The sequence below is a fragment of the Silurus aristotelis genome, assembly GCF_946808225.1.
Source record: "Silurus aristotelis genome assembly, chromosome: 6".
In the NCBI taxonomy this organism is placed as follows: domain Eukaryota; kingdom Metazoa; phylum Chordata; class Actinopteri; order Siluriformes; family Siluridae; genus Silurus; species Silurus aristotelis.
The window spans coordinates 11826723-11851139 of NC_139579.1; the positions used below are offsets into that span (position 1 = coordinate 11826723).

The 24417-nt window shown below is 39.5% G+C and overlaps 1 protein-coding gene across 1 annotated transcript in view; it reads left to right on the forward strand.

Annotated features, from left to right (window-relative positions):
• Positions 1–337: 337 nt before the first annotated feature.
• thsd7aa (thrombospondin, type I, domain containing 7Aa) overlaps positions 338–24417 on the forward strand; it is a 121032-nt gene continuing 96952 nt past the window's right edge. Inside the window, exon 1 of the mRNA XM_083543165.1 lies at positions 338–1373. Within this exon, the coding sequence (XP_083399291.1) occupies positions 1256–1373 (118 nt within the window). The 5' untranslated portion in view covers positions 338–1255. The remainder of the gene's footprint in view (positions 1374–24417) is intronic.

Consider the following 24417-nt stretch of genomic DNA (forward strand, 5'->3'; position numbering starts at 1 on the left):
GTTTCAGGATGGGAACAGAAACTCCACTTCACACCATTAAATTGCTGATTATTTTTCTATGACACCCCCCCCCCACACACACACACAAACCCTTTAACAACTGAGTTGTATTGCTTGTATTCAAATATATTTTATATCAAACTAAGTCTGGATGAGTCTAACGCAGAGGTTTAGTGGTTTAGCCTCAAACCATCAATATACACTAAAAAAATAAAAATAATCAGCACTTCCCTTCGAGGGGTGTCGGGTTTTATGCGCTGACATGTTGATGTAGCGCGCGTTCACGTTCGCAATCGAATTTGCGGAATCGACGCCTCGGGCGGCGTCTCGGTAATGATCGCGCAGACGGAATCTCATCGCTCACCTTTTGATTCGCTCATATCAAGGTCAAATTTGGGAGAAGATTCGCTTCAATTATTCATCGGGGCTTTTATTCGCTTCGGTTTGCCGTGTTTGCTGGTTTTTCTGTCCATTTTTCAATGTCACGAGAACGCTCTCGTTCCCTCACTCTGCTTTTTTTTGTTTGTTTTTGGCTCGCTTTTTTTTTTTTGGTTGTCCAAGCTACTGCTTGGTGCTTTATCCTGCTCTTGTTCTTTCATCTCTCACACACACACACACACACACACACACACACACACACACACACACACACACACTTACTTCTCTAAGCTTGTTTGCAGAACATCCTTAGAGAGAAAGAGAGACAGAGAGAGAGAACAGATGTGGAGTGAATACGTTCAAGAAAGAGAGAGCAAAGCACAGAGATGTGAAGTAGTGAGCCAATGTGAAAGAGAGAAAGCAGGTGAGGAGTGAGGCAGGGAGGAGGGTTGGAAGATAGAGAGTGCTAGAGAGAGAGAGAGAGAGAGAGAGAGAGAGAGAGAGAAAGAGAGAGAGTGGGAGGTGCTGCATTAGTGCAGTGTAGGCAGGACGCAGTAAACGCACCAGCAGCCCGGGCTGAGGGACCTATTGTTTCACTTTTTCTCTCCGTGTTTTTTTTTCTCCCATTTGCCTTCACAAAGCAAGGTAAAAGACTGCAAGGAGAAAAGCGAGAGAAAGCAACGCAAGGGGCAGAGGCAACCTGGTGGATTACCCTTTTCCTGGAGGAATCACATACATACGAACCAGAGTGAGGGACAATAGCAGGCACACGTTTCACCCTCCCTCCCTCGTCCGCTGGTCTCTGGTGTTTGAGTGTGAGCTCGTGTGCGGTGGACTGCGTAGGTCAGCTGTGGATCTAAGTGGCCCGACTGAAGCCATGAGGCTGGCACTGCCAGCTGCCTGGCTCCTCAGGGCGACTCTGCTCTCCATGGTTCTGTTGGAGGTGCAGACACAGACCATTGCCAACCACAAACCCACCTACATCTGGCAAACAGGTACAGCTTATTTCTTTCTCCATCACTTTCCCACATCCCACATTTCGGTCCTTCGACATGCTTCAGAAATATTTGAACTCACTTTCTTTCCTATGCCTTATCCTGAATTGTTTCGCACAGCTTTCAATTCAAGTCCGGAAGAAATTCCGACTTAGTACTTAATAATAGCTACAACTTAACCTGGCAAAGAAGAAGAACAAAGAAGAAACGTAGCACTTACCTGCAAATAAGTGTCTGGCTCTGTGAAAGTAAACAGAGGGGAAGTATTTGATGGAATCGTTTTATGCGAGAGTGGAGGTTAATGGAAGTCCTGTAGGTATGAGAACCTCAATCTCACTTACAGAATATAATTAGATCTTGTGCTGTTCTCCAGGAAATTCGAGGCACACGTACTGTCTGTCTGAAGGAACCTGAAACCCGAATCAATATGCTATCGTATACGCACATGTCGAGTATAAGGGAAGGTCGAAAGACTTATTGAAGAGACGGTGAAAAGAAATCACAGCTTGATCAGGATGGTGGTGAGGATGCAAGAGGAGAGCACACAATAAGTTTGTACATAGTTTTCAAGTATTGAAACTTGCTCTTCCATGTCCCGTTTGCAGTATCTCTTTATCTGCACGTGGACAGATGTAGACACTGAATAATGCCGTCTGTTTCGGGTGGTGCCTTTCTCTCCCTCTAGCCTTCCCTTTCTTTCCCCCCTTCCCCTATTTCCACTCTTCCTACAGTTGATTTGTGGTAACACTACATCCTCATAGTGGGGGGAAGGCACCGGACAGGTCCGAAGTGGATTCATGGGGGCTGGCTTCAACGACCCGCTGTGCCTCAGCCGATAAACCCGGCAAATCAATGGGTCATTTGCCTGTTGTCTCATTGTCAGAGAAGCTGCAAATTAATGCCTCGGATGAAGGAGGACCCCCCGTGTCCCAGCATAAAGTGATCAATGTATCACCTTATGCCTGCTGGACGAGGCTGCAGGATCAATACGGGGTCCCCGATGTTCCAGATGGGATTGGATCAATAGTTTCAATCCTCCTGGAAGCAATCAATGACGCGATGACGTGGCGGATTCCCTAACTGGTTATAAATTAACACGATCGCGATAAAGTTTGGGATCCGTTAACTAAATTTAACACTACGCCACGGGTACGGGTATTGACACGATAGAAAACGTTCGGCGTACGCTTTCATTTATTCGTACACCGGCTACAGCCGGTGTCGTTGTCACTGTAAATACAGCAGCTGGACAGATTCCCACTGTGATACGAATGTACTCCATCGTTTAAATGGAATGCAGGAGATTAAGGAAGCGATGAGGCATAACCTACATACAGTACAATCCAAAATCCAACCCCCCCCCCCCCAAACACACATATACACACACACACACACACACACACCACCCGTGGCTTTCTTTTTTTTTCACTACTCCATTCAGCCCATATGTCCTTCTAAAACCTTTTCCAGCATCTCAGAGCACTGCTGCTCTTAGAAAAAAAAATCTATTGTCAATTGAAATGTGTGGGACCAAATCAGGTTTTTGATGAAGGCGCAATAAATTTTGCACCTATGACAGATAAGCACACTTATGTTATATGGTGCACTGCTGGGGCTCCTGCTCACTAATGTGCTTAGCACTGATGTGATTGGCTGTGAGAGAATTCCCATGTTTCTCTCTCTGGAAGAAGCTTGTTCTGTATGTGTGTGTGTGTGTGTGTGTGTGTGTGTGTGTGTGTGTGTGTGAGGAGAAAATCAAGGGGGAGGGTATTCCGGCTTCATCTTCTTCTCACTTGGACTGACTTTTTTCTAATGCATTAATGAATTCAAATTATTTATATCGGAAAAAACAGAGCTGTCAAAAGCTGCGCAATTCACTGCCTGCTTGTAATACTGATGCTTTTTTGAAGAGTCAGCATTAATTGTAGCAATTCTCAAATCCATGGTCAGAAGGTGTTTTGTGATATGACTATGATAAGTTTTTGCATAGTAGTTTTTCCAATAATTCTATACCTTATGAACATTATTATTAGTCTTTCAATTAGACCCTGGCCTTACAGTATATAACAAGATAACAAGGAAGTTTGTGTAGCAATTGTTAACCTTTAGGAATTTTAGGACTTTTGGGAATTTTGGGCCATCCAGAGTGAAATGTCTAGCACATGCATGCTTGATCACACACATTCGCTTACACATGCTGATCTTAATGGACAGGGCCGGACCGGCTCGTCAGTCTGCATTGTGTTCAGTCATGGCCTGTACACTTGCGACCTCAGCACCACCCTTCCCCCTATTCGCCCCGCCCACCCAGCTCTTCACTTTCATTCTTACTGTGAAAGCAAGTCTCGCTCCATCCACGGATGCCCATCCTTTGTTTAATCCCTTTAACGTGCTCCCTATCAGGCATTTTGTGTGCAGTATTGACCTCTGAACCTTGGGGGATGCTCTGGAGGTCACGAGGGGGGGTACCAGCAAGTAGGGCTGTTAGCAGGGTCAAGCACTTAATTCTAGCAATTTGGCTCAGCCGGAAAGTATCTGTGGTGCAGTACCGGTTTTCCAAACCACTCTGAGTGAAGGAAAAATGTATCTTTGCCGCTATCGTTCGGGTTTTATTCACAGCCTGCAGGTTTGATTATGTTGTGGAGGCTGTGAGCGAAATGATGAAATTAGATGGGTTTTCCCTTTAGATTCATCACCAGACAGATTGGGATGGTTCAGGCTCCCTGCAGCTGTCTTCAATACAGCTTGCTTGAGGTGTAACACCTCATACAAGCGCTTCTCCATCTTGTTTATTACTTTTTTCTGTTATATCCGCAATAGCTACATTCACTGCTTCTCCTTTCCGCTCGGAGAACCTTGGCATCTGCTCCATCACATCTGCATTTGCCTGTTCCTTTCTTTGTCCTCCTTTTTATGTAAAGCAAACGAACATTCCTGGGATTCGGAACAAAGTGAAAAAGATCACAAAGCATGGACTGCCAGCGTGATTTCCTCCACTTAGCTTTATCCCTTTCTAAACACACACGTTTCTGAGCACACGCTTCATTAGTTCGTGAAGGAGGGACTGTTATTGGAGATTGTGTCTTAATGACTCATTGTGTTTGCATGTGTTGCATTTAAACGAGCTGATAAAAACAGAAGCACTGGTTTTGCTTTCAATTTACAAAAGCATTTCAGCAGCATGGATGTTTCTTGGGTTTGGGGTCTTTTTCTTTTTTTTTTTATGAATGCATTTACTGAACACCTGAGCAAAACATCTCATTCCACTTTTGGGCATTATTTGCTCTTATAAGAACCGCCACGCTTCTTTTGTGATTTTGTGGAGATTTGTGTGAGATTCTTTCAGCCCACAATGATGTTAGAAACAATCTGGGGTCTGGGGTGCACTAGTTCTAGTTCATTCCAAAGGTGCTCAATAAGAATATTCCACTCCAAACCCGTGTAAAGCATATCTTCATGGAGCTCAGTCTCCTAAAAAAGATGTAATTGTCCTGAATCCAAAACCATCCTATACAATTGTACGGTTCTCTACAAGTGGTAAAAGTATAAAGAAGAACCAAATATTGCCTGGAAAAAGGTGTCCCAATATTTTTGAAAATATAAAGGGTGTCAAAAAGATCAATTAAAACTTCTCCCATTAGGGGTTGCCACAGCGGACCATCCGCATGTTTGATTTGGCACATGTTTTTACGCTGGATGCCCTTCCTAACGCAACCCTCCCTATTTATCCGGGCTTGGGACCGGCACTAAGGCTTGTGAAACCCTAATGGCTGGGGTTGGTTTCCTGACCGGGGATCGAACATGGCCCGCAGCGGTGAGAGCGCCGCATCCTAACCACTAGACCACCAGGGAACCTTGTCAAAAATATCAATTATTCAATGAAAAATATATCCAAATACATGAATAAATGGTGACTATAAAAACTTTCTTTTTTTTTTACGATCACCTCCGTAACCATACTTGACTAAAACTGAAAGAAATGCAAGTTCATGGGAACTTCGTGACCTGATTTAATATATAATAAATAGATGCATAAAACAAAACGAGAGGCACTGAACTAGCGGCCAGTTTTTAATTCCAGCTACACGTTTTTTCCGGCGTTCGTTCAGTCCACGCAAGTCCTTTGCCAGACACCGGACTCTCATGACCCCTGTGATAGATAACAAATCAACTTATGCATAATTCACAAACGATGGTGAGACTAACAGGAAGTGCGAGCGGTTATCACACTGAGGAATGTTGACACGCTGACCGGGTTTTAGAGATTTTCCCCAGAGTGCTTTTAGTTTAATTTCTCATACCAGGTCAGTGACTCTAATAGGCTAATGTCTTTTTCCTATTTCCTTTTTTTAGTGTCTTTATGTACAGTAAAGATGGTGAGAATCACAGATTTACATCGGTTTATAAAAAAATGCACGTCAGATACACATTTACGTCGCGTTGCATCGTCTGGAAGATATTTGCATCGATAAAAAAATTATTCATTAATGAATATTTATGAGTAGATGCGCTTTACTTTGATTAATCAAAAACTGACCAATAAACATTGACCAATATTTGATATGTAAATCGATTTCTCTTTGCTACACTGTTTCTCAGCGTCGCTGCTGCTACGTGAAAAATGCTGTACCACAACACAAGGCCGAGGCTCAACATCCTGCTTCCTCATTTTCTCTTGCGTCGTGCTGTCAGACTGTAAAGAAAAGCTTGCAATTGAAGACCCTAACAAAGAACACACAGACATGCACTTTGTGGTTATTATAAGACAGTGGAGGAGGTGGTGTAGAGGGTTACACATCTTTCACTTTCATGCTCAGTCTCTTTTTTACCATGTGCACACACACACACACACACACACACACACACACACACACACACACACACACACACACACACACACACACACACTCTTTCTCTGAGGGGCTGCAAGGTGCAGCACCATGCTTTATTGGATTCAGAGATCTATGAAGGGGGTTTATAAATAGAAGCCAAGCTGCACGAAGCAGCATCTGAGCTCTGCTCTTAACGAGAGTATAGTAGTCTAGCGAAAGAAATGGGTGCAAGAAAAACGGATGATGATTTCTTTAAATTGCATTAAAGGGTGGGTGTGAATTTCTGCATCAATTTGTCCCGTAATCTTATTAGCGAGTTTCAATGCTTTACTTCTCGCAGAGAACCACCTGCAGATTTTAGCACAGACAACACACGGCTTATGAAATAAGCGCAAGTTAAATTATAGCCTGCAGCCGTATAACACACGTGTAAACAGTGCTTTTATGCAACAAATGACAACGAGCTTCGTGAAATTAATGAAATGCAAATCGGAGAATAATATCGGATAGAAATTTGTATTGTAAAGTACACTGGGCAAAAAAGCTAACAAAAAACGAGCAAAAATGTAACAAATATTACTATCTATCAACCCTGAATCCATTTACGAGCTTATGGGCCATTGATGGACTGCAACAAATTCCAATAATGATTAATCACAGAAGACATTGCTGGACATACGGATATTTTGGGTTGAATTTGGCATTAAAGGTGATGGTCTAGTGGCGCTCTCACCGCTGCGGTCTGGGTTCGATCCTTGGTCAGGGAACCAACCCCAGCCACTCTAAGTGCCGGTCCCAAGCCCGGATAAATGGGGAGGGTTGCGTAAAAACGTGCCAAATTGAACATGGATGATCCGCATGTGATCCCCTAATGGGAGAAGCTGAAAAAAAAGGGTTTTTTTTGGCATTAAAGGTTAGAATAATTGTCATTATTTTAACTTTTGCATACAACAAGACTATAGAGGTAAATAGCCCTGTTTCTAGCTTTTCCCCCAATTGCTTTAAAATGCTTTGCAGTGAAAAATGCTGGAAAATATTTGTTTCATTCTGGCTTATTTTCTGACCAATGATCAGTTCTTAAGACCATAAAAGCCTAATATTTTCCACTCTGGGCATACAGTATACATGGATAAAAACATGACAAGATTGTTGTACAACTAGCTCAGTGGTTAAGGCTCTGGGTTGCTGTTTGGCCGGTCGGGGTTCCAGCCCAAGTATCGCCAAGCTGACACTCCTGGTCCCTTGAACAAAGCCCTTAAACCTCCGTGCTCTAGGGGTGCTGTTTAATGGCTGACCCCGGCTTTCTAACATTGCTGGAATATCATTGTGCTGTAAATTCAATCCATTTTTATTTGTATAGCACTTTTATCAATGGACATTGTCTCAAAGCAGCTTTACACAGATAATGTGGTGATAAAAATGAATAAGATGTTCTTTTTAAGTGTAAGTTTGTACCTAATGAGCGAGCCGGTGGCGACTGTGGGAAAGAAAAACTCCCCAAGATGGCATAAGTAAGAAACCTTGAGAGGAACCAGACTCAGGAGGGAACCCGTCCTCATCTGAGTTGCACCGAATGTCCATTTATTACAGCTAAACTATGTTGAGGTCTGCAGTGATGGTAATCAGATGCAAACCGTAGTCCTGAGTCAGTGTAGCAGACTGTTGATATTAACTCCAGTTTAAATCCATCCTCAAAGCTCCTCTTTTACTCTGTAATCTCATGGATCCCTAAGATGTAGATGAGAAACCGGTAGGCCTAGACGAGGTGGGCAGATCTGAGGAAAGAAGAGGGGGCAGGAACAGTGGTCACTGGAACCTCAGGAGCATGTATATTGAGAGAGAGAGAGAGAGAGAGACAGAGAGAGAGAGAGAGAGAGAGAGAGAGAGAGACAGAGAGAGAGAGAAACAGAGAAGTGGGGTGACAGGGAGAGAAAGATATGGATTATTAAGTATCCTTATTGTTGTATGAAAGTGAAGGACATTGTGCAATTGGAACTCCGGCAAAACTCGCTCTGGCAGCAGAACTAAAAGGGAGAACCAGAAGGTAACACAGACATGAGGGCTCTCTGGGATAAAAGACGACTCACCACACCACACCACAGTCAACAAACCCGAGTGAACGTGTGAGAGTGAGTGAACGACAGCATACAAATATCCCAGTTTACCGAACACAATCAATGATCCCTTCAGATCTGCTCCTTTACCTAAGAAAAATCTACCACATCAAAGGCTTGACTAAATAAATATGTTTTCAGCCTCGACTTGAACACTGAGACTGTGTCTGAGTCCCGAACACTGATTGGAAGGTTGTTCCATAACTGTGGGGTTTATAAGAGAAACATCTGCCCCCTGTTGTAGTCTTCATTATTTGAGGTACCAACAAATGACCTGCACCTTTTGATCTAAGTGGGCAGGGGATCATAATGGTTACAATGGATAAGTTGACTTAGATACCAGTAACTGCTTTATATGTCAGTAGTAGTATTTTATAATCAGTGTGAGATTTGTTTGGGAGCCAGTGTAGACTGATTAAAACAGGGGTGATGTGCTCATATTTTCTAGATCTAGCGAGGACTCTTGATGCTGCATTCTGAACTGAAGCTTATTGACGCATTTACTCCAACACCCAGACAGTAAAGCGTTACAGTAGTCTAATCTCGCTGTAACACAAGCATGAACTAGTAATGACATCATATTACTAATTTTAGCAATATTTCTGAGGTAAAAGAAGGTGATCTTGGTTATTTCCATGAGCCTCAAAGGAAAGACTAGAGTCAATTAACACACCAAGGTCTTTGACTGCTGTACACACTGAGACACCATCCAGAGTTGCTACGAAATCGGAAAGTTTACTTCTACCTGCATGTGGTCCAAGTAAAAGTACTTCCGTCTTATCCGAGTTGAGCAGAAGGAAGTTAGTAAGCATCCACCGTCTAATGTCTTTTATGCTCTCCTCAACATTTTTAAACTATTACCTATAAAGAGCCAAAAATCTAACTTCGTTGAGTGTTATATATAAAATTACATGTAGCATTACACTAGTCGCTAAGGTTCCCTTTATTTATGATTTTTTATGTTTTTTTTACTATTTAGAAATTAAGTAATTAATTCATTATTAGAAAACCTTTACTTAGTAATCTGGTGTTCAATTTCTTCTAGTTCAATGAAACGTATATTACAAAGAAAACATAGTAACAATTTAATTCATAGTACAATAGAGTTCAATGCCCTAATACAACTATTCAACTATATATGCAATACATCATATTGAATTTTTATTTAGATTTTACTATTTTTACAACTTATAAATCAAATAAAAAACTCCCCCTCATTTGCAGAGCATATATATTTAACCCAGGCCAAATTTGGCCCACAGTCTTTGGTTTGGGCATTATTCGATTAGCTTAATTGTTGGAGTAAATAAATAAATCTGGATTTCCAAATACAACTAAATCTAGAAAATCTTTTTATATGATTTTTCTACAAACGATTAAGCTTTTTTATTGAATTTCATATAATTTTCTTTAACATAATACACCAGCTCAATTTCAATTTAAACACATCGACACACACATTTCACACAAGCCACTTAGGCATTTAACCTCACATTACTATTTCACATTACTACGCATGTACACTAAATTCTTTTATCAAACAGCTTTGCATTTTTTACACAGATATCAGAATTGTCCCCAGTTTGAGGATAATTGAGATATACTGCTTCATGAAAGAATGAAGCACAATTATTAAAAGCAGAATTGCTCATTTCTAAGATGCAACATGTGTATGCCACTTTCTCTGAACTACAGTGTCAGAAACGATGTGCAGTGAGGTGGAGACGAAAACAGGAAAAAAAAATATCCATATCCATATTTTATCCATATTGTTTTTCACAGAGAGGTCTGCTGGCTCGTACTGTAAGTGAGATGTTCCAGTCGGTCAATTTATCTTAGTTATGATGAGCGATCAAGCATCGTTTCCAAGAAAACAACCATGAAGCCAAGCTTCACATTCTCTCACTACACCATTCCCCCGCACCACCTCTTATGATGCTATTCATTTAAAATAAATATATGTTTACTGCTGCATTCGTGATATCAATGTCCTTTCGGTGACTATATACAGTGCACTAAGTGTATTTACTGTATATTGGAATTCTGGAATCTGATTGGTTAATTGAATTTATAATGGGAGCTCTAGCAAAAGCGATCTATATGTTTACTGTAAAAACAATGGATGTGCGTCTGTATTACTGAGGCCCATGCGATTCGCATCTAGATGCATAGCCAACGATACAATACGTCGAAGATGCATATGAAGCAGCTATTACGATGCAATGGATCCGATTTTGATTTGAATTTTGATTCGCAATTGAAAAAATATGGTGCTATGCAAATATGGTACAGATAGTTTGCTTTTTTATTTCATCGACTAAAAATGATTTATAAGTAATTTGGTTTTTACTGATGCAAATTTGAAAAAAAAAAAAAAAACGATGTTTTGCGTTGCAAATTCCAACTGGTATTTGATGCACATGTATTGAACTCGATGCATCACGTCGTTAACTTTTATGCCGGTGCACCGATACGAATCGATTAATCTGACCATCCCTAGTAAATACTATAGAATTATATTGAAAAGATAAAATAAAAAACGTTTATAAAAGTCTTAAGCATCATAGCAAGGATCCTTTCCACCACTGGATAGACTTCAGAAGGGTTTTTCTTTATTTTAATGGAAAAGAAGTGGCTTTAAAAGAGACAAAAAAACTGCTCAAGCAATTGACAACTAGAACTGATTGTTCTCACGGACGTTCCGCACCATTCACCCATCCAGTAGCTACAAAAAATGAATCATTTATAAATAACACAAAGAATGCAATCAAGGGTAACCAGTTGATTTGGAATAAAACAGATACAACACGTGTTTTATGTCATGTTTAACTGCATACAATCTATTATAAATTAGTTTGAAAATTTTTGAAGGTGTCTACGCAATTACCAATTTGCATCCTTTCTTCTGTATATCCAGACTGACAGAATACTAAGCAAAAAAAATCCAGGCTTCTGGGTATATTTGCTGTAAAATTTATGCAAACTGAGCATTGTGGGTTTGTAAATGCCATGTGTAGGAGGATTTCACGCTAATTTGGGGGAACCGTTGCTGCTTTCACACAGCGGTATATCTTGCTACTTCTTGGTGTATGATCACACCCTCATGCTGGATACGCCACAATGGGGGAGGGAGAATGAAGAATTGATAAGATATTAGTCCACAAGCCCCATGACTAAACACACACACACACACACACACACACACACACACACACACACACACTCATTCATCTAAAATGTCAGTGGTACGCATGACTGATGTGCCATAGATTTTAGATATGAACAAAAAGATTGTATTAAACATTTTATTTCAAATGTTCTAAGCTGTAATGAAGGCTGTAACCTTTCATCCTCCACTAAGCTCTGCTTTCTATAGAATAGTGGTGTGCAACTAATTGGAGAGAACATCTGGCATTACATATCACACTCAAACTCACAACTCCTAGCTACACACCTTCATCTAAATATAATCAGGGTTGTTATTCGACAATGGTTGCCTCCAGATGTGGAGTGGAATTAGGATCGGCATACCTCAGGAGTGTCATAGGAAAGGGTTTCATGGACAAATATTTAGTGTTCCACATTTGCTCCCTTTCTCACCCTAATAACCGAGAGGGGGTTCCAAATACCATCCAATCATCTGTACACCACAGTGAGTATCCACACAAACCGGTGGGTGGGGTTTATAAGGTTGGGGTTGTATGTATACTGCATAAACATATCTCAAACACAGAAAACAAATCTGTATTATTGAACATGTACAAAACATCAGGAATGTGTGACAATAGGACTGGAACTCTATGTACTATTTCGTATATTTTTATAATGTTGACAATCAAATGCAATGAAACATTTTTTGCACAGAATGAGAAAGCAATCGATAGACATGGTTTCGCCAAAAATTAGACATAAATCCGCATATATTTTTTCAAAAGTGTTATTTTCCCCTTAAGTATGATCACGTTTTGGGACCATGTTCACTATTAATCTCAGAATTATAGACCTTAATATATATTTTCAGCTATTAGCTATTGTGCTGCTGAAGAGCAAGACCAGATATGTCTATATATAACTATATGTCCACTGGCCTGAAGATATTGTCTACACCTGCTGTCCTAAGAGAGAAACAAAAGAAACTATGGCATTAATTGGATTAACCAAAACACATAGGTAGGTTCTAGCAGTGGTTAGAGACATGTTTAAGCTGGTCAAATCCATAATCATATCAAAGAGATCAAAACCTGGGAATTTTTAAAGGATAATTATGAAATACAAGGAATTGGAAGCAATACAAAGCTTGAATAAGTGGATCACAGTAAACACGGCTTTGACATTTGCAAGAAGTAGAGAGACAAACGTGGAAATCCTTGTCAGTACTAATTGCACGTATGCTACAGAATGCCCTGGTGTGTTTGAGAGGTTGAGACGTTTCTGGCAACAAAAATGAATATCCCAGGAGTTCGACAAATTGGCGCATTAAGTCATAACGTGCAGCCAATTCAGATAGACTCGACATTGCCCCGGCCTGTAAGTGGCGTGATCGGTCATAAAAACGTGAGTAAGGTCAACCACACGCCTGTCTGTGGTTGTAGTCATACATTTTGCACTTCACCCGGTTAAATTATACTGCCTAGTTGATCGTTCGCAGCAGGGAACGTTAAACGAAATGTCACCGCGTAACACCCTACGCTTTCAAATAGCGTAATTTGTTAGCTACTTGATGGGCTAATCGCACGTAAACATGATATTGCACGAGTCGCGTGCTAAAGGGCAATTCTGAGTTAAATTGAAGAATGGGTTCTAGATTGAAGACTGTTAAATGTCTAGATTCTGAAAGGAAATTCACTATTCTTATGAAACATTTTGCTTTTTTATGGACTTCAACTGGTAGAATCTCTCATTGTGTAAGTGATGAGGGATGCATGGAGCAACATTATCCCCAGGAAATTAGCAAAGGAAGCTAGGAAATAAAAGCCCTTTCTGGATATTATGGAGTAGTTAGTATGCAATTAATGTTCTTGTTGGGTGGGGTGGATCAGAGAGTGGGAAAGACAGACGGAGAGAAGGGAGAGGACTGTTAGATCTATTCAACGATTCAGAAAACAAGCTAGGAGCAACTACAGTGTATGGCAGGAAAAAGTAACGTAGCCTTTCGAGCTCTATTGATACAAATGGAGCCATTGAGAGCCAGAGCTACATAAAGTTCACATGCCCACAAAGGACCCTTTTCTCATCTTTTCTTCCACTTGTGGGCCAAAAACTATTCCCATCAAGCCAGAACGTTTCATTTTACAGGCTCGTACGGCTTATGTAACTTGTTGGAACTCGTTTTTCGAATGCTTCAGAGGTTAGCTAATGCAGACCGTATCAAACGGCTGTTGAAAGCTGATAGTCAGTGGTGCATTTTCAATCAATTTCTATGAGCGCCATTTATACACAGAATGATGGTACTTTGATCATAACAAAGAAGCAGTTATTCGAATGGTACGAATCATGCTTCAAATGTGGTGTATATATAAGGCGCTAGCTCCTATTTAGTATCTTTGCAGTCAGATTTTTCATTTGCCTGTTGTTGTTCCAATTTCAAGAATCCGTCAGTGGTGGAATATATTTGCTGCAAGGCAAAGTTTGGAGACACTCCAATTTTTGTAAAAGGAAACAGGCAAACAGGTTTTTCACATTATGCTGTCTATAGTATGATCCAAGTTTGGATTATATTTGGTCAGAGTGTAGCTACATGGACACAGCTATTCTCTTTTGATTGGTTAACCCTGTTATATGGCTAATGGTGGCCATGTTATTCAACTATTCAAATCACTTTTCTCGAGTCAAAAAAGACTTGCAGATCCAGAAAAGCAATAATGATTGATGCATGTCATAGTATAAAAGCTGGTATGCTGATTTAAAACCATGTATTGTACAACTGCACCAAATTGTTGCTAATTATAGGTCATGGTGTCCCTTCCTGTATGCAAACAACAAGAGACAATCCTTAATGGTGGCTTTTTTATTTTTATTTTAGCCAAGCAATAAGAAGTCAGACTTTTGTTTTGTATATCTATACTTGAATGCACAATTCCTTGGAGGAAAAAAACACCACAAGCACCAATAATATCATAATTCAATGAGTAATGCAATAAGTGCTTGGAAGTCTTGCATGAAAATTTTATTGATGTTGATGTTGATGTTGATCAAGTTGATGCTGATGTTTTTTCCATGTTATTTTTCTTTTGCTAATTTATTCAGTAAGTGCATAACAATTACTCATACTGTAAGATATAAAACACCTCAGTAATTAGATTTACTTTTAGTGTTTTTATTCCTACACATCAGTTTAATTGGTTTTGTTGGTGCGGCATGAAGAAATAACATATATGTGTCCATATATAATGCATGTGCTGAGGACTGACTGTATATCTTTACCATGTACAAAATCACAAAACGTCTTTCATACGGTGGGGTTTGCACAACCCACTTACCCAGTTATTATTAAGAACATAGACTATAAAATAAATGCTTCCCAGTGAGAGAGAAACCCAATCATGTGAGCAGCGGCGAGCAGAAGCCCATTTGAATCAAATGTAATCACAACAAATGTGGAACAAATTGCGCAGAGGCAATTAGTTGGCGGCATCTCGCAATTCACCGCTCAGTCGCTCATTTGCTTGAAGAGAACTCGTGCTGATGAGAACAGGCTCATTAACACAAGGCAATAAGCGAAGGCTTGAAGGAAGGAAAATGGAGTTAGGGGAAAGAGGAAGAAATCTATCTATCTATCTATCTATCTATCTATCTATCTATCTATCTATCTATCTATCTATCTATCTATCTATCTATCTATCTATCTGTCTGTCTGTCTGTCTGTCTGTCTGTCTGTCTGTCTGTCTGTCTGTCTGTCTGTCTGTCTGTCAATCCAGTCATCATCCATTTGTGAGAAACATCTGTACAATTTTACAGTTTCAATTATTCAATTTATCCCAATATGTAGCAGAAGCACCATCCATAAAATCACTTTGAACATCAGAATGCGGAAAATCTAATCGCTGTGCCTTTGACAATGGCATGGTTTATGTTTACAGATGGGCTGCTTTGAGTATTTAAGATACTCCTGATCTTCTTGGATTTGCATATAAAAAATTATCTCTAGTTAATACAGAATGGTGCAGAAAAACGAAAAACATTCATTGAGCCAGACTGGTTTGAGCTGACATTAAGGCTGTAGTACCTCCTGTAACCTCTAGGAAGATTTGAACAAAGTTGAGAGACAAAGAATATTGATGCACTTATCTAATTTCTCAATCTCACGATGTAGCAGCATCACAAAGCATTGACTTGTGCAACTCCAGCTCAAAAGCTTAATTTAATGTACACGTCGAACATCAGAATGAGGATAAATTTTAGCGCTGTGCCTTTGACCATAGCATGGCTGATGTTCACAGATGGGCTGGTTTCAGTATTTAAGGCACTATTGATCTCTTGGGATTTCCAGAAAAAAACAAACTTACTCCAGTTTATACAGAATGGTTTCAAAAACAAAAAACATTAATTAAGAATCTGGGTAGATTAGAGAGTTCAGAGGAGAAGATCCAGACTGATTTTAGCTGACATTTATGCTGTAGTTCCTCATGTAACCGCTCTGAACAACCGAGGTGAGCAGATCTCAGAAACCTGTAATGTGAAACCTAAAGAAATTTTTTTTACATAGTTTAGAAACAAAGAAACTGCATTCATGCAATTATCCAATTGATCTCAAGATGTAGCAGCAGCACAATGCATATAATCATACAGAACTGGATTAAGAGCTTTACTTGATGTTCTCATAGAACAACAAGTTTGAAAAAAAAAAAATGAGATCGCTGTGCCTTAGCATGGTTGATGGTTGATATTCACAAATTGGCTGGTTTCAGTATAAAAAAAAACAAAACTGTTGATCTCTTGGGATTTCCAGACAAAACACACACTCCTGTTTATAGAGAATGGTGCAGAAAACAAAAAACATTCATTAAGCAGCTGGGTGGATTACAGAGGTCTGAGAAAAAAGATCCAGACTGGTTTGAGTTGACCTTAAGGCTACAGTACCAAACATTCAGTGAGGAGCTTGGAGGATTAGCAAGGTTGTATGTATCTCATGTAACCACTCCAAACAACCAAGTTTGATGCATCTCAGAAAGCATGAAATATAAAAACCTTGAAGATTTGAACAAAGTTTAGAAGCAAAGGCCACTCTTGTACATTATTAATAACCACACGCTTCGTATTGAGTATAGTTTCCTTGATATTTTCACCACGCTCCAGTTTTCTTTGGGGGTACCCAGGTGGCTTTTGCTCAGGAAAGGTCAGAGGAAGTGCGCACAGCTTTTATAGAGCGCTTGTGTGTGCTATGTTGATATTCTTCCCACGGGAATCTACATACTGATTTTGCTGGACGAAGCAGCAATCTCGTTCTGCTCTGAGGACTGTTAAGAAATGATTTAGTGCTATCTTGACGCACGTAACCCTGCAGTATCTGTTTGCAAGATGAGCGCTGCGTGATGTAATGAACAAAGAAACCGAGATGGCAGGGTTTGTCAGACCTGAGCCTGTTTAATATGCGGGGAGTACATGGTACGAAAAACTAATTCAGCTTTCGTTTTGAGAAGGCCTTCCCGGAAGCGTTATTCAGCAGCAGCGTTTATGTTGATTTTTCCAGCACTCGTTAATCAGTCATTCTGGACGACGTCCTGTGCACGCGGGAGCAATATGCGCCGCCTTCGTCTCGATGGAGCCCATTGACGTTAGCAGCCCTTCATTTTGGCTTAGTGAAGAGCCATTGAAAACGCAGGATGAGTTGAATACATAATGCCCGGCCTAACGTGAACAGCACAGGGTACCGTGTAATGACTGTTGCAGTATGAGATCGTGAATAGAGTTATCACAGAGAAACAAACCACAGATTCAGATTCCTATTGACGGCACCAAACAGAAAAAAAAACCACGACTCAAGCTAATTTATGGAATGCAATTGAATTTGGCTTTAAAAGACACCAAGGCACATCAATTAACAAAACACCTGCAGCGTACACACTCAGTCAGTGACTAGCGAAAGGGAAAAAAAATATCAGCAATACAAGCAGAATGAAATAGAAATAAACCATTACATAATTTAATCTGTAGCTTAAGAATTTCCATGAAGTATTAAAAGGAACTACATAGAGGCTGCCTTTTTTTTAAAAATGGGAGCCTTTAGAACGGTTCTCCAGGTGTTCCTATGGGTTTACAAAATATTTTGGAATATGTGGAGTTGTAAAAGAAACTTTGAAAAAAAAGAAAGATTATTGAAGAAAAAAAAAGTAAACATGCCCATGTAGAAATTCATAATCTAGAAATCTAGAAACATGCAGTCAAGGTGCAAGCAACATAAATAAGGGAAATCCAAAGAACCAAAAAATAAATAAAAATTAATAAAAAAACATTTCAAATATATTCTCAGACCATCAGGACACAAGGCCTTCTCCACTGGCGTGATCTTTATCAGAATCACACATTTTGATATATTTTAGTCCATGAAATACATATAAAATTTTCTATCCAATCAGATTTCAGCCATCACAGTACATGCTGTAAGGCCAACACTTTGAACACTGCAGGGTTTTTATTTACTCTGAGACTTGCTTGCATGTTTACATTTTCACATTTCCTTTTATTGGATGGTCAGAGAGTGCACTAGTCAGAGCTCGCAAACTGCATCTGTAGCAAACTGCGCAATGTCAAATATATACCAGTATATTTACCTGCAATTAATTAACAGCTGACAAAGGAGAGGAAATGTACTTTTTTTTGCAGTTACACTTACCAAGACAGACTTTTCAAGACAAACTGGACATCCTGAGGAAGGGTCTCCTGTCAGTTATACTTGTGCGTTTTCTTTCATGTAGAATGTCCACAAAAACACACAATTTGCCTTCATTTTAAATTCCCAGGAACACTGTAATGCACTGGGGAATTTTATGAGGTTAATATCGATTCTTCTTCTAGAGATGATCTATGCGAGAAAGGAGACGTGTTGAATTGTGTCCATTGGGTTTCTTGTTTAGTAATGACATTCGTTCTCGCTGTATCAGATTCCTGTGTGTGTTGTGGCGCTCTGTTATACTGCGTTTCTCTATATTACTGATGTTTTTAGAGCCGTGGCGTCATAATGATGGTATTAAGAGCCTCAGGTAGGACACTAATGAAGGTGTGAAATGCATGTCCCGGTACTTGTCTTTTATATATATAATGAGTAGTAATTAGTGAACAGGTGTGGACAATTAGCAACCAGTTGAGAATGAACCTGATGAAGTCTGTTTTAGGAAGGTCTCTGGTGGTTATGTTTGCATGCCATTGTGTGTTTTTACTGCAACTTTGATGCAATTATTTGTGTGGATTGTATTTTGCTATGTAAATATAATATGTCGGAACATAAAGGAGAGAAGGTCAAAAAAATAAATAAAGAAAGAGCAAGAGAGTCTCTGGCTGAGAGTGAAGAAAGCTCTCGACTTACCACCAGCCCGCCTTCTGCCTGTGACCACTTGTCTCTGAGGAGCATTTTATTGCATCATGGGTAATTTCAGTCTACTAGGACAATTAGATTTCTCCCAGTAAAGATAAAAAACCTGACTGTGGTTTGAGGTTTAGTAGAAAATATAAAGTCCTATCATCAGTTTTACACCGTTTTAAAAGGCCCTGTGGTGATACAGGTTTTAGCACTTTGTAAATATTGTACTGTCAATGCAGAAAACGTGCCTGCAAGGCACCATATTCAATATAGCCAATCCACCTACTTTTTGGAAGGTAGGAGGAAACCAGAGCACCTAAAGGAAGCCCACAAGGACATTAGCAGAGACTGCAACCTGAGCTTAGGGTAAAACTGGGAACTGGGAATAAAGAGGCAAACACAATTTATTCATTCATATCTAGTGCATCCTTTCCAGTGCGAACCAGAAGGGAATTACAGGTCATCACAGGCCACCAAATATACACATTTTCAAGTAGGGGCAATATGTGCTAGTAAATTCAGATATATGTTGTTGCATTCTGATGGGTTGTGAGAGATTTATTGCCCCAAGAGGCTGGTCTGCCGTTTCTGTTGGCTCAGCAGTCAAAGCGAGACACACTGGGTAAAAATAAAGCATCGTTAATTACACAGGTGAATGCTCATTCATTAAAAAGTTCTCTAGGAGTCCATTCACAAAACTGCTATGTTTTTAAGAGTCAGAAGGAAACTAGGAAACCACAATGAATTTCATTTTGGCCACTCCAATTGGATATATTCTGTAGAAACCCAGATTCTAACCTAATTTTCTTTGCACTAACATGCCTGATCCAAGTAATTTCAACTCCTTAAATAGATAGTCAATAGCCATAGAACCAATCCCAAGAAAGTTTGGTACACCACAAACCAGTTACGGTTGCTGGTTGAGGGTGTGGTGGGGTGATGGTTGTTATACTGTATACATCAGATCAGATGACAAAGTCAGATAATTGACATGAAATTGTCAAATTACGCCTTTATAACAATTACATATGACTAAAACAAGTATTTTCTACAAAGGCTCCCCCCCAATCTTTTTTTCATATCATTACCTTTTTCTTCTTTATCACTCCATCACATGGTCTTTTCTTTCCTTGGACTATATACAAATTTAGACAGTGAACCTTAAGGGGCAAAAATGTCATATTCTTGTATATATAATTTATAGTATAATGAACATTTTTTATCCTTAGAATTTATATGTTTTAATAATCCTTTATATTTTTATTTATACTTTAGATTTGTGTTCTTTATACTTTTTAATATTTCTTAAAATAATGTCGTAAAAAGCATTTAACTACGTCGTACTATCAACAAAAGTGCATGTGAAAAATACAATTAGAATTCTTTAAACGCTCTTCCACTGCCGCTGATTTACAACCCGATGGTTGCAGAAGAGCAAAAATGGGGTATGCAGTAAATATCACAGCATCATATCTATAGACAGTTTCTTTTTCCAGAACTTTCTTTCAACACTGTAGCAACTCTTCCACATTTACATGTATGGCATTTGGCAGATGCCCTTATCCAGGGCGACTTACAACTAAGCAGGGGAGGGTTAAAGGCCTTGCTCAAGGGCCCAGCAGTGGCAGCTTGGTGGTGGTGGGATTCTGATTCCAATGCCTTAACCACTGAGCTACCACTGACCACCTTCCACAACCCGGTAGTGGTTAATGACGGTGGTTGCAGAGGTGCAAAAAATAGGGGTAGGGTTAGGGTTAAATAAATATGCAGTGCATCGGGGTGCTGCACATGCAGTGGGCACCATTGCATGTAGTGTATTTATTCTTGTATTTACCCCTTTTTAATTTTAGAAAGGGGGAGGATGAACCAGCCATGACCTTGCATACCCCTCAGCAAGTATGCAGTTAAACTCCTGGGCTGTTGGGTACCTCCTCACAAGCTGCTCTCGATTCGAACTTTCTACTCTCTCGATTTTAACACTTTTAACACATTTCCTATATTTATTACACTCCTAGATACAGATATCAAGCTGAAATTAACAACACGTACACAGCAAGATCCAGGTCTCAGGAGGCCACACTACTGTCCTGTTGTAATAGTGCCATAAATGCAAGTTGATTATCACCCAATTAACACCTTCTTAACATGTTCACACACAAAGGGCTCTGTCTGCGCCCTGAACATTAATTGAAAAATGTTTTTTTTCCCCGCTCTTCATTTATCTTCTGAAATAATAACGGATGGGAAATGCTGGAAAAACAAGATGTAGCAGTAACTTTTTTCACAATGGCTTGCTCATTTTACAGCAGATCCCGATGTGATTAAATGTTTTGTGAATTTTCCTTCGTCATGTCAGCACTCGGTACAAAAAAAAAAAAAAAAAAGGTTTCCTGCAGACGTTTCAGGCTTTCTAAAAGGGTTCTACTTCTTAGGATGTTATAACATTGCATTCAGTCAAATGTTTATTTGATGTGAACCCTTAATTTATATGTTACATAGACAAAAGATTGTGGACAAATGACCATAAGATTCTTTACTTCTCGAACATCTTATTTCACATTTAGTCCCCATTTGCTATTAGAATAACCTCCATTCTTCTAGAAAGATGTTCCACCAGTTTTTGGACAATGGAGACTTGTCCTTATTCAGCCACAAGAACATTAATTCAATTAAATTCAATTTTAGTTGTATATCACTTTTTTTTACAATGGACATTGTTTCGAAGCAGCTTTAAAGAGATTAAGGGATTATAAGTTTATATAAAAGAATGTTTAAATTTAGTGCTTATAAGTTTGTTTCTTATGATTGTTGCCAGTTGCAACTGTGGCAAAGAAAAACTCCATGAGATGGTACCTAGAACTGAGAATTAAAGTTTTTCCAGCCAAATACAAGAATTTAACATCACTGAATAAAACAATAACGATTAAGTTCTGGGTAAGATAAGGACAGGTATTCAAAATCTAGGTTAGGTGAGGAGGCCTGGAGTGCAATCAGCTTTCCAATTCATCCCAAAGGTATTCAATAGAGTTGAGCTCTGTAGCCGGCCACTCAAGATCTTCTAATCCAGCCTTTTTAAAATATATCTTTATTGTGCAAGGTTCCCTGGTGGTCTTAGGATGGGGCGCTCTCACCGCTGCGGCCGGGGTTTGATCCCCGGTCAGGGAACCAAACCCAGCCATTAGGGTTGCACAAGCCAGTGCATTCTCAGTGCCGGTCCCAAGCCTGGATAAATGGGGAGGGTTGCGTTAGGAAGGGCATCCAGCGTAAAAACATGTGCCAAATCAAACATGCGGATGATTTGCTGTGGCGACCCCTAATGGGAGAAGCCGAAAAGGAAGTTTTCCTTGTGCATGTGGGCATTATCATGCTCGATCAGGTTTGGGTCTCCAAGTTCAGGTGAAGAGTAAATCGAATGCACATCATATACAACTGTGTACCTTCATCTTTGTGGTAACACTTTGGGGAAGAACCACATCTGGCTGCAAAGTCTATATCTTCATTTTATAGCTAGCAAAAATTCCATCTTATGCTTACAGTTAGTTATATTGAGAAAATACCCCATTATTAACCATAAATTATAATTATTCTGATGTTCTTCAGTAAGTCTAGCTAAGCCTGACTTTGATATATGAGGGCGCAAGCTAATAACTACGCAAAACACCTTCTTGAGTTAAAGTAGAGATTCTGTACACTAGGTCAAATATTCCTCCAGAAAAAGTAATAGTACTACCTTTAACCCTACAGTGGAGTCAAAGTACAAAAGTATTTGCCTTTAAATCTAAGTATTTGTATTCTGTACAATATCAGATCTAAGATCTGATATTGTACAGAAACACTTTTACATGTTTAAATGGTTACATATTTTCCACCCAGAAATCCAAGTCTGTCCTGAAAGTAAATACACAACAATTTGTCGCCCTTGTGCGACGTCTGTCGATTCCGATAAGGTCAGAGCATCATCGTGACTCGAGGCCTCAGAAAGGTATTTCTCTAGAAACGCACGTGAATCGAAACGTCGATATTAAATATTAACGTCGAACGTATTCAGGTGTTACCTTTTCCATTTTCCGAGCTCAGACTTGTCATTTCAATTGATACCTGCGGACCTTGGTGGCGAATGTGATATTTTTTTGTTTGATATATGCTACTGTTTTGTTTGTCTAGTGATAATAAAAAAAGGAATATTCCTGATCATGAGTAACGACAGTAGTGAATCTTACTCGTCATGATTTGTTTTTTTGCCATTTCGATTGAAAGATGCGCTCGGTAATAAGTGTCTCGAAATAGATTTTTATTTTTTTCCTGAGAGTGTGCTGGCTGTTTATTGGGATTTCGGAAAAAAAGTGTTACTGCTGTTTTATTTACTACACACTTTGGTATGTAGTTCAACCTGCTCATTTAGCTTTCGTTTCCGCTTAGTTTTTTCATGTCTTAGCATTTGAGTCTTTGTTCAGTTTGATGATAATTAATTTAAATAAAATCGGTTCAATATGGTCGGTTCAGTTTGTGACTATTTACACACCGGAACATTGGATGAATTAGAATCCGTGTTTTATCTATTTCAAAAAGTACTGTTTTCACTCGTTTTTAATGATGTCTCTCATTAGGGAACATAAAACACTTCTGTGGCTTGAGGTCTAATGTAATCCTACACATAAAAAAAAAAAAAAAAAAAAAAAGGTTTTAGGAGGGGGAAATGTAGGAAAAACTAAAGTAGGTCATCAGTGAAGAAAGTGGAAGAGCAATAGCCCCCTTGCTAATTCAAATCTAGCCTTCGACAATTTCGGGGGGGGGGGGGGGGGGGGGGGTTTCGCCTTACTAATGAGAAAATCCGCCATTTTATTTCGTATTCATGAACATGCGATGACTCTCCAAAGTCATTACAAGCGTGCAACACAAACGCCGTGGTGTTTTTGGATTTTTTTTCCCCCCACTTTGTGTTGCCAGAAGCCACAGTGAGCAGCGCCACACAAGCTCCTCAAAGCCTGCTAATGCAGCGGCATCATTAAAGACTGCCGCTACTGTGCCCATGAATATTTCAATAAAGACCTATGCTAATTTCCTCTATTAATATACAAGTGCCAGTGGCATGAGGCATTTGAAGACTTTCATAAGCTGTGTACATGAGGACAGGGAATCGATCGAAAGGGTTTTTGATGCCATTGGACAATTCTGCCGGTTTTTTCTTTATATATATATATATACAGTGAGGAAAATAAGTATTTGAACACCCTGCTATTTTGCAAGTTCTCCCACTTAGAAATCATGGAGGGGTCTGAAATTTTCATCGTAGGTGCATGTCCACTGTGAGAGACATAATCTAAAAAATAAAATCCAGAAATCACAATATATGATTTTTTAACTATTTATTTGTATGATACAGCTGCAAATAAGTATTTGAACACCTGTCTATCAGCTAGAATTCTGACCCTCAAAGACCTGTTAGTATGCCTTTAAAATGTCCACCTCCACTACATTTATTATCCTAAATTAGATGCACCTGTTTGAGGTCGTTAGCTGCATAAAGACACCTGTCCACTCCATACAATCAGTAAGAATCCAACTACTAACATGGCCAAGAC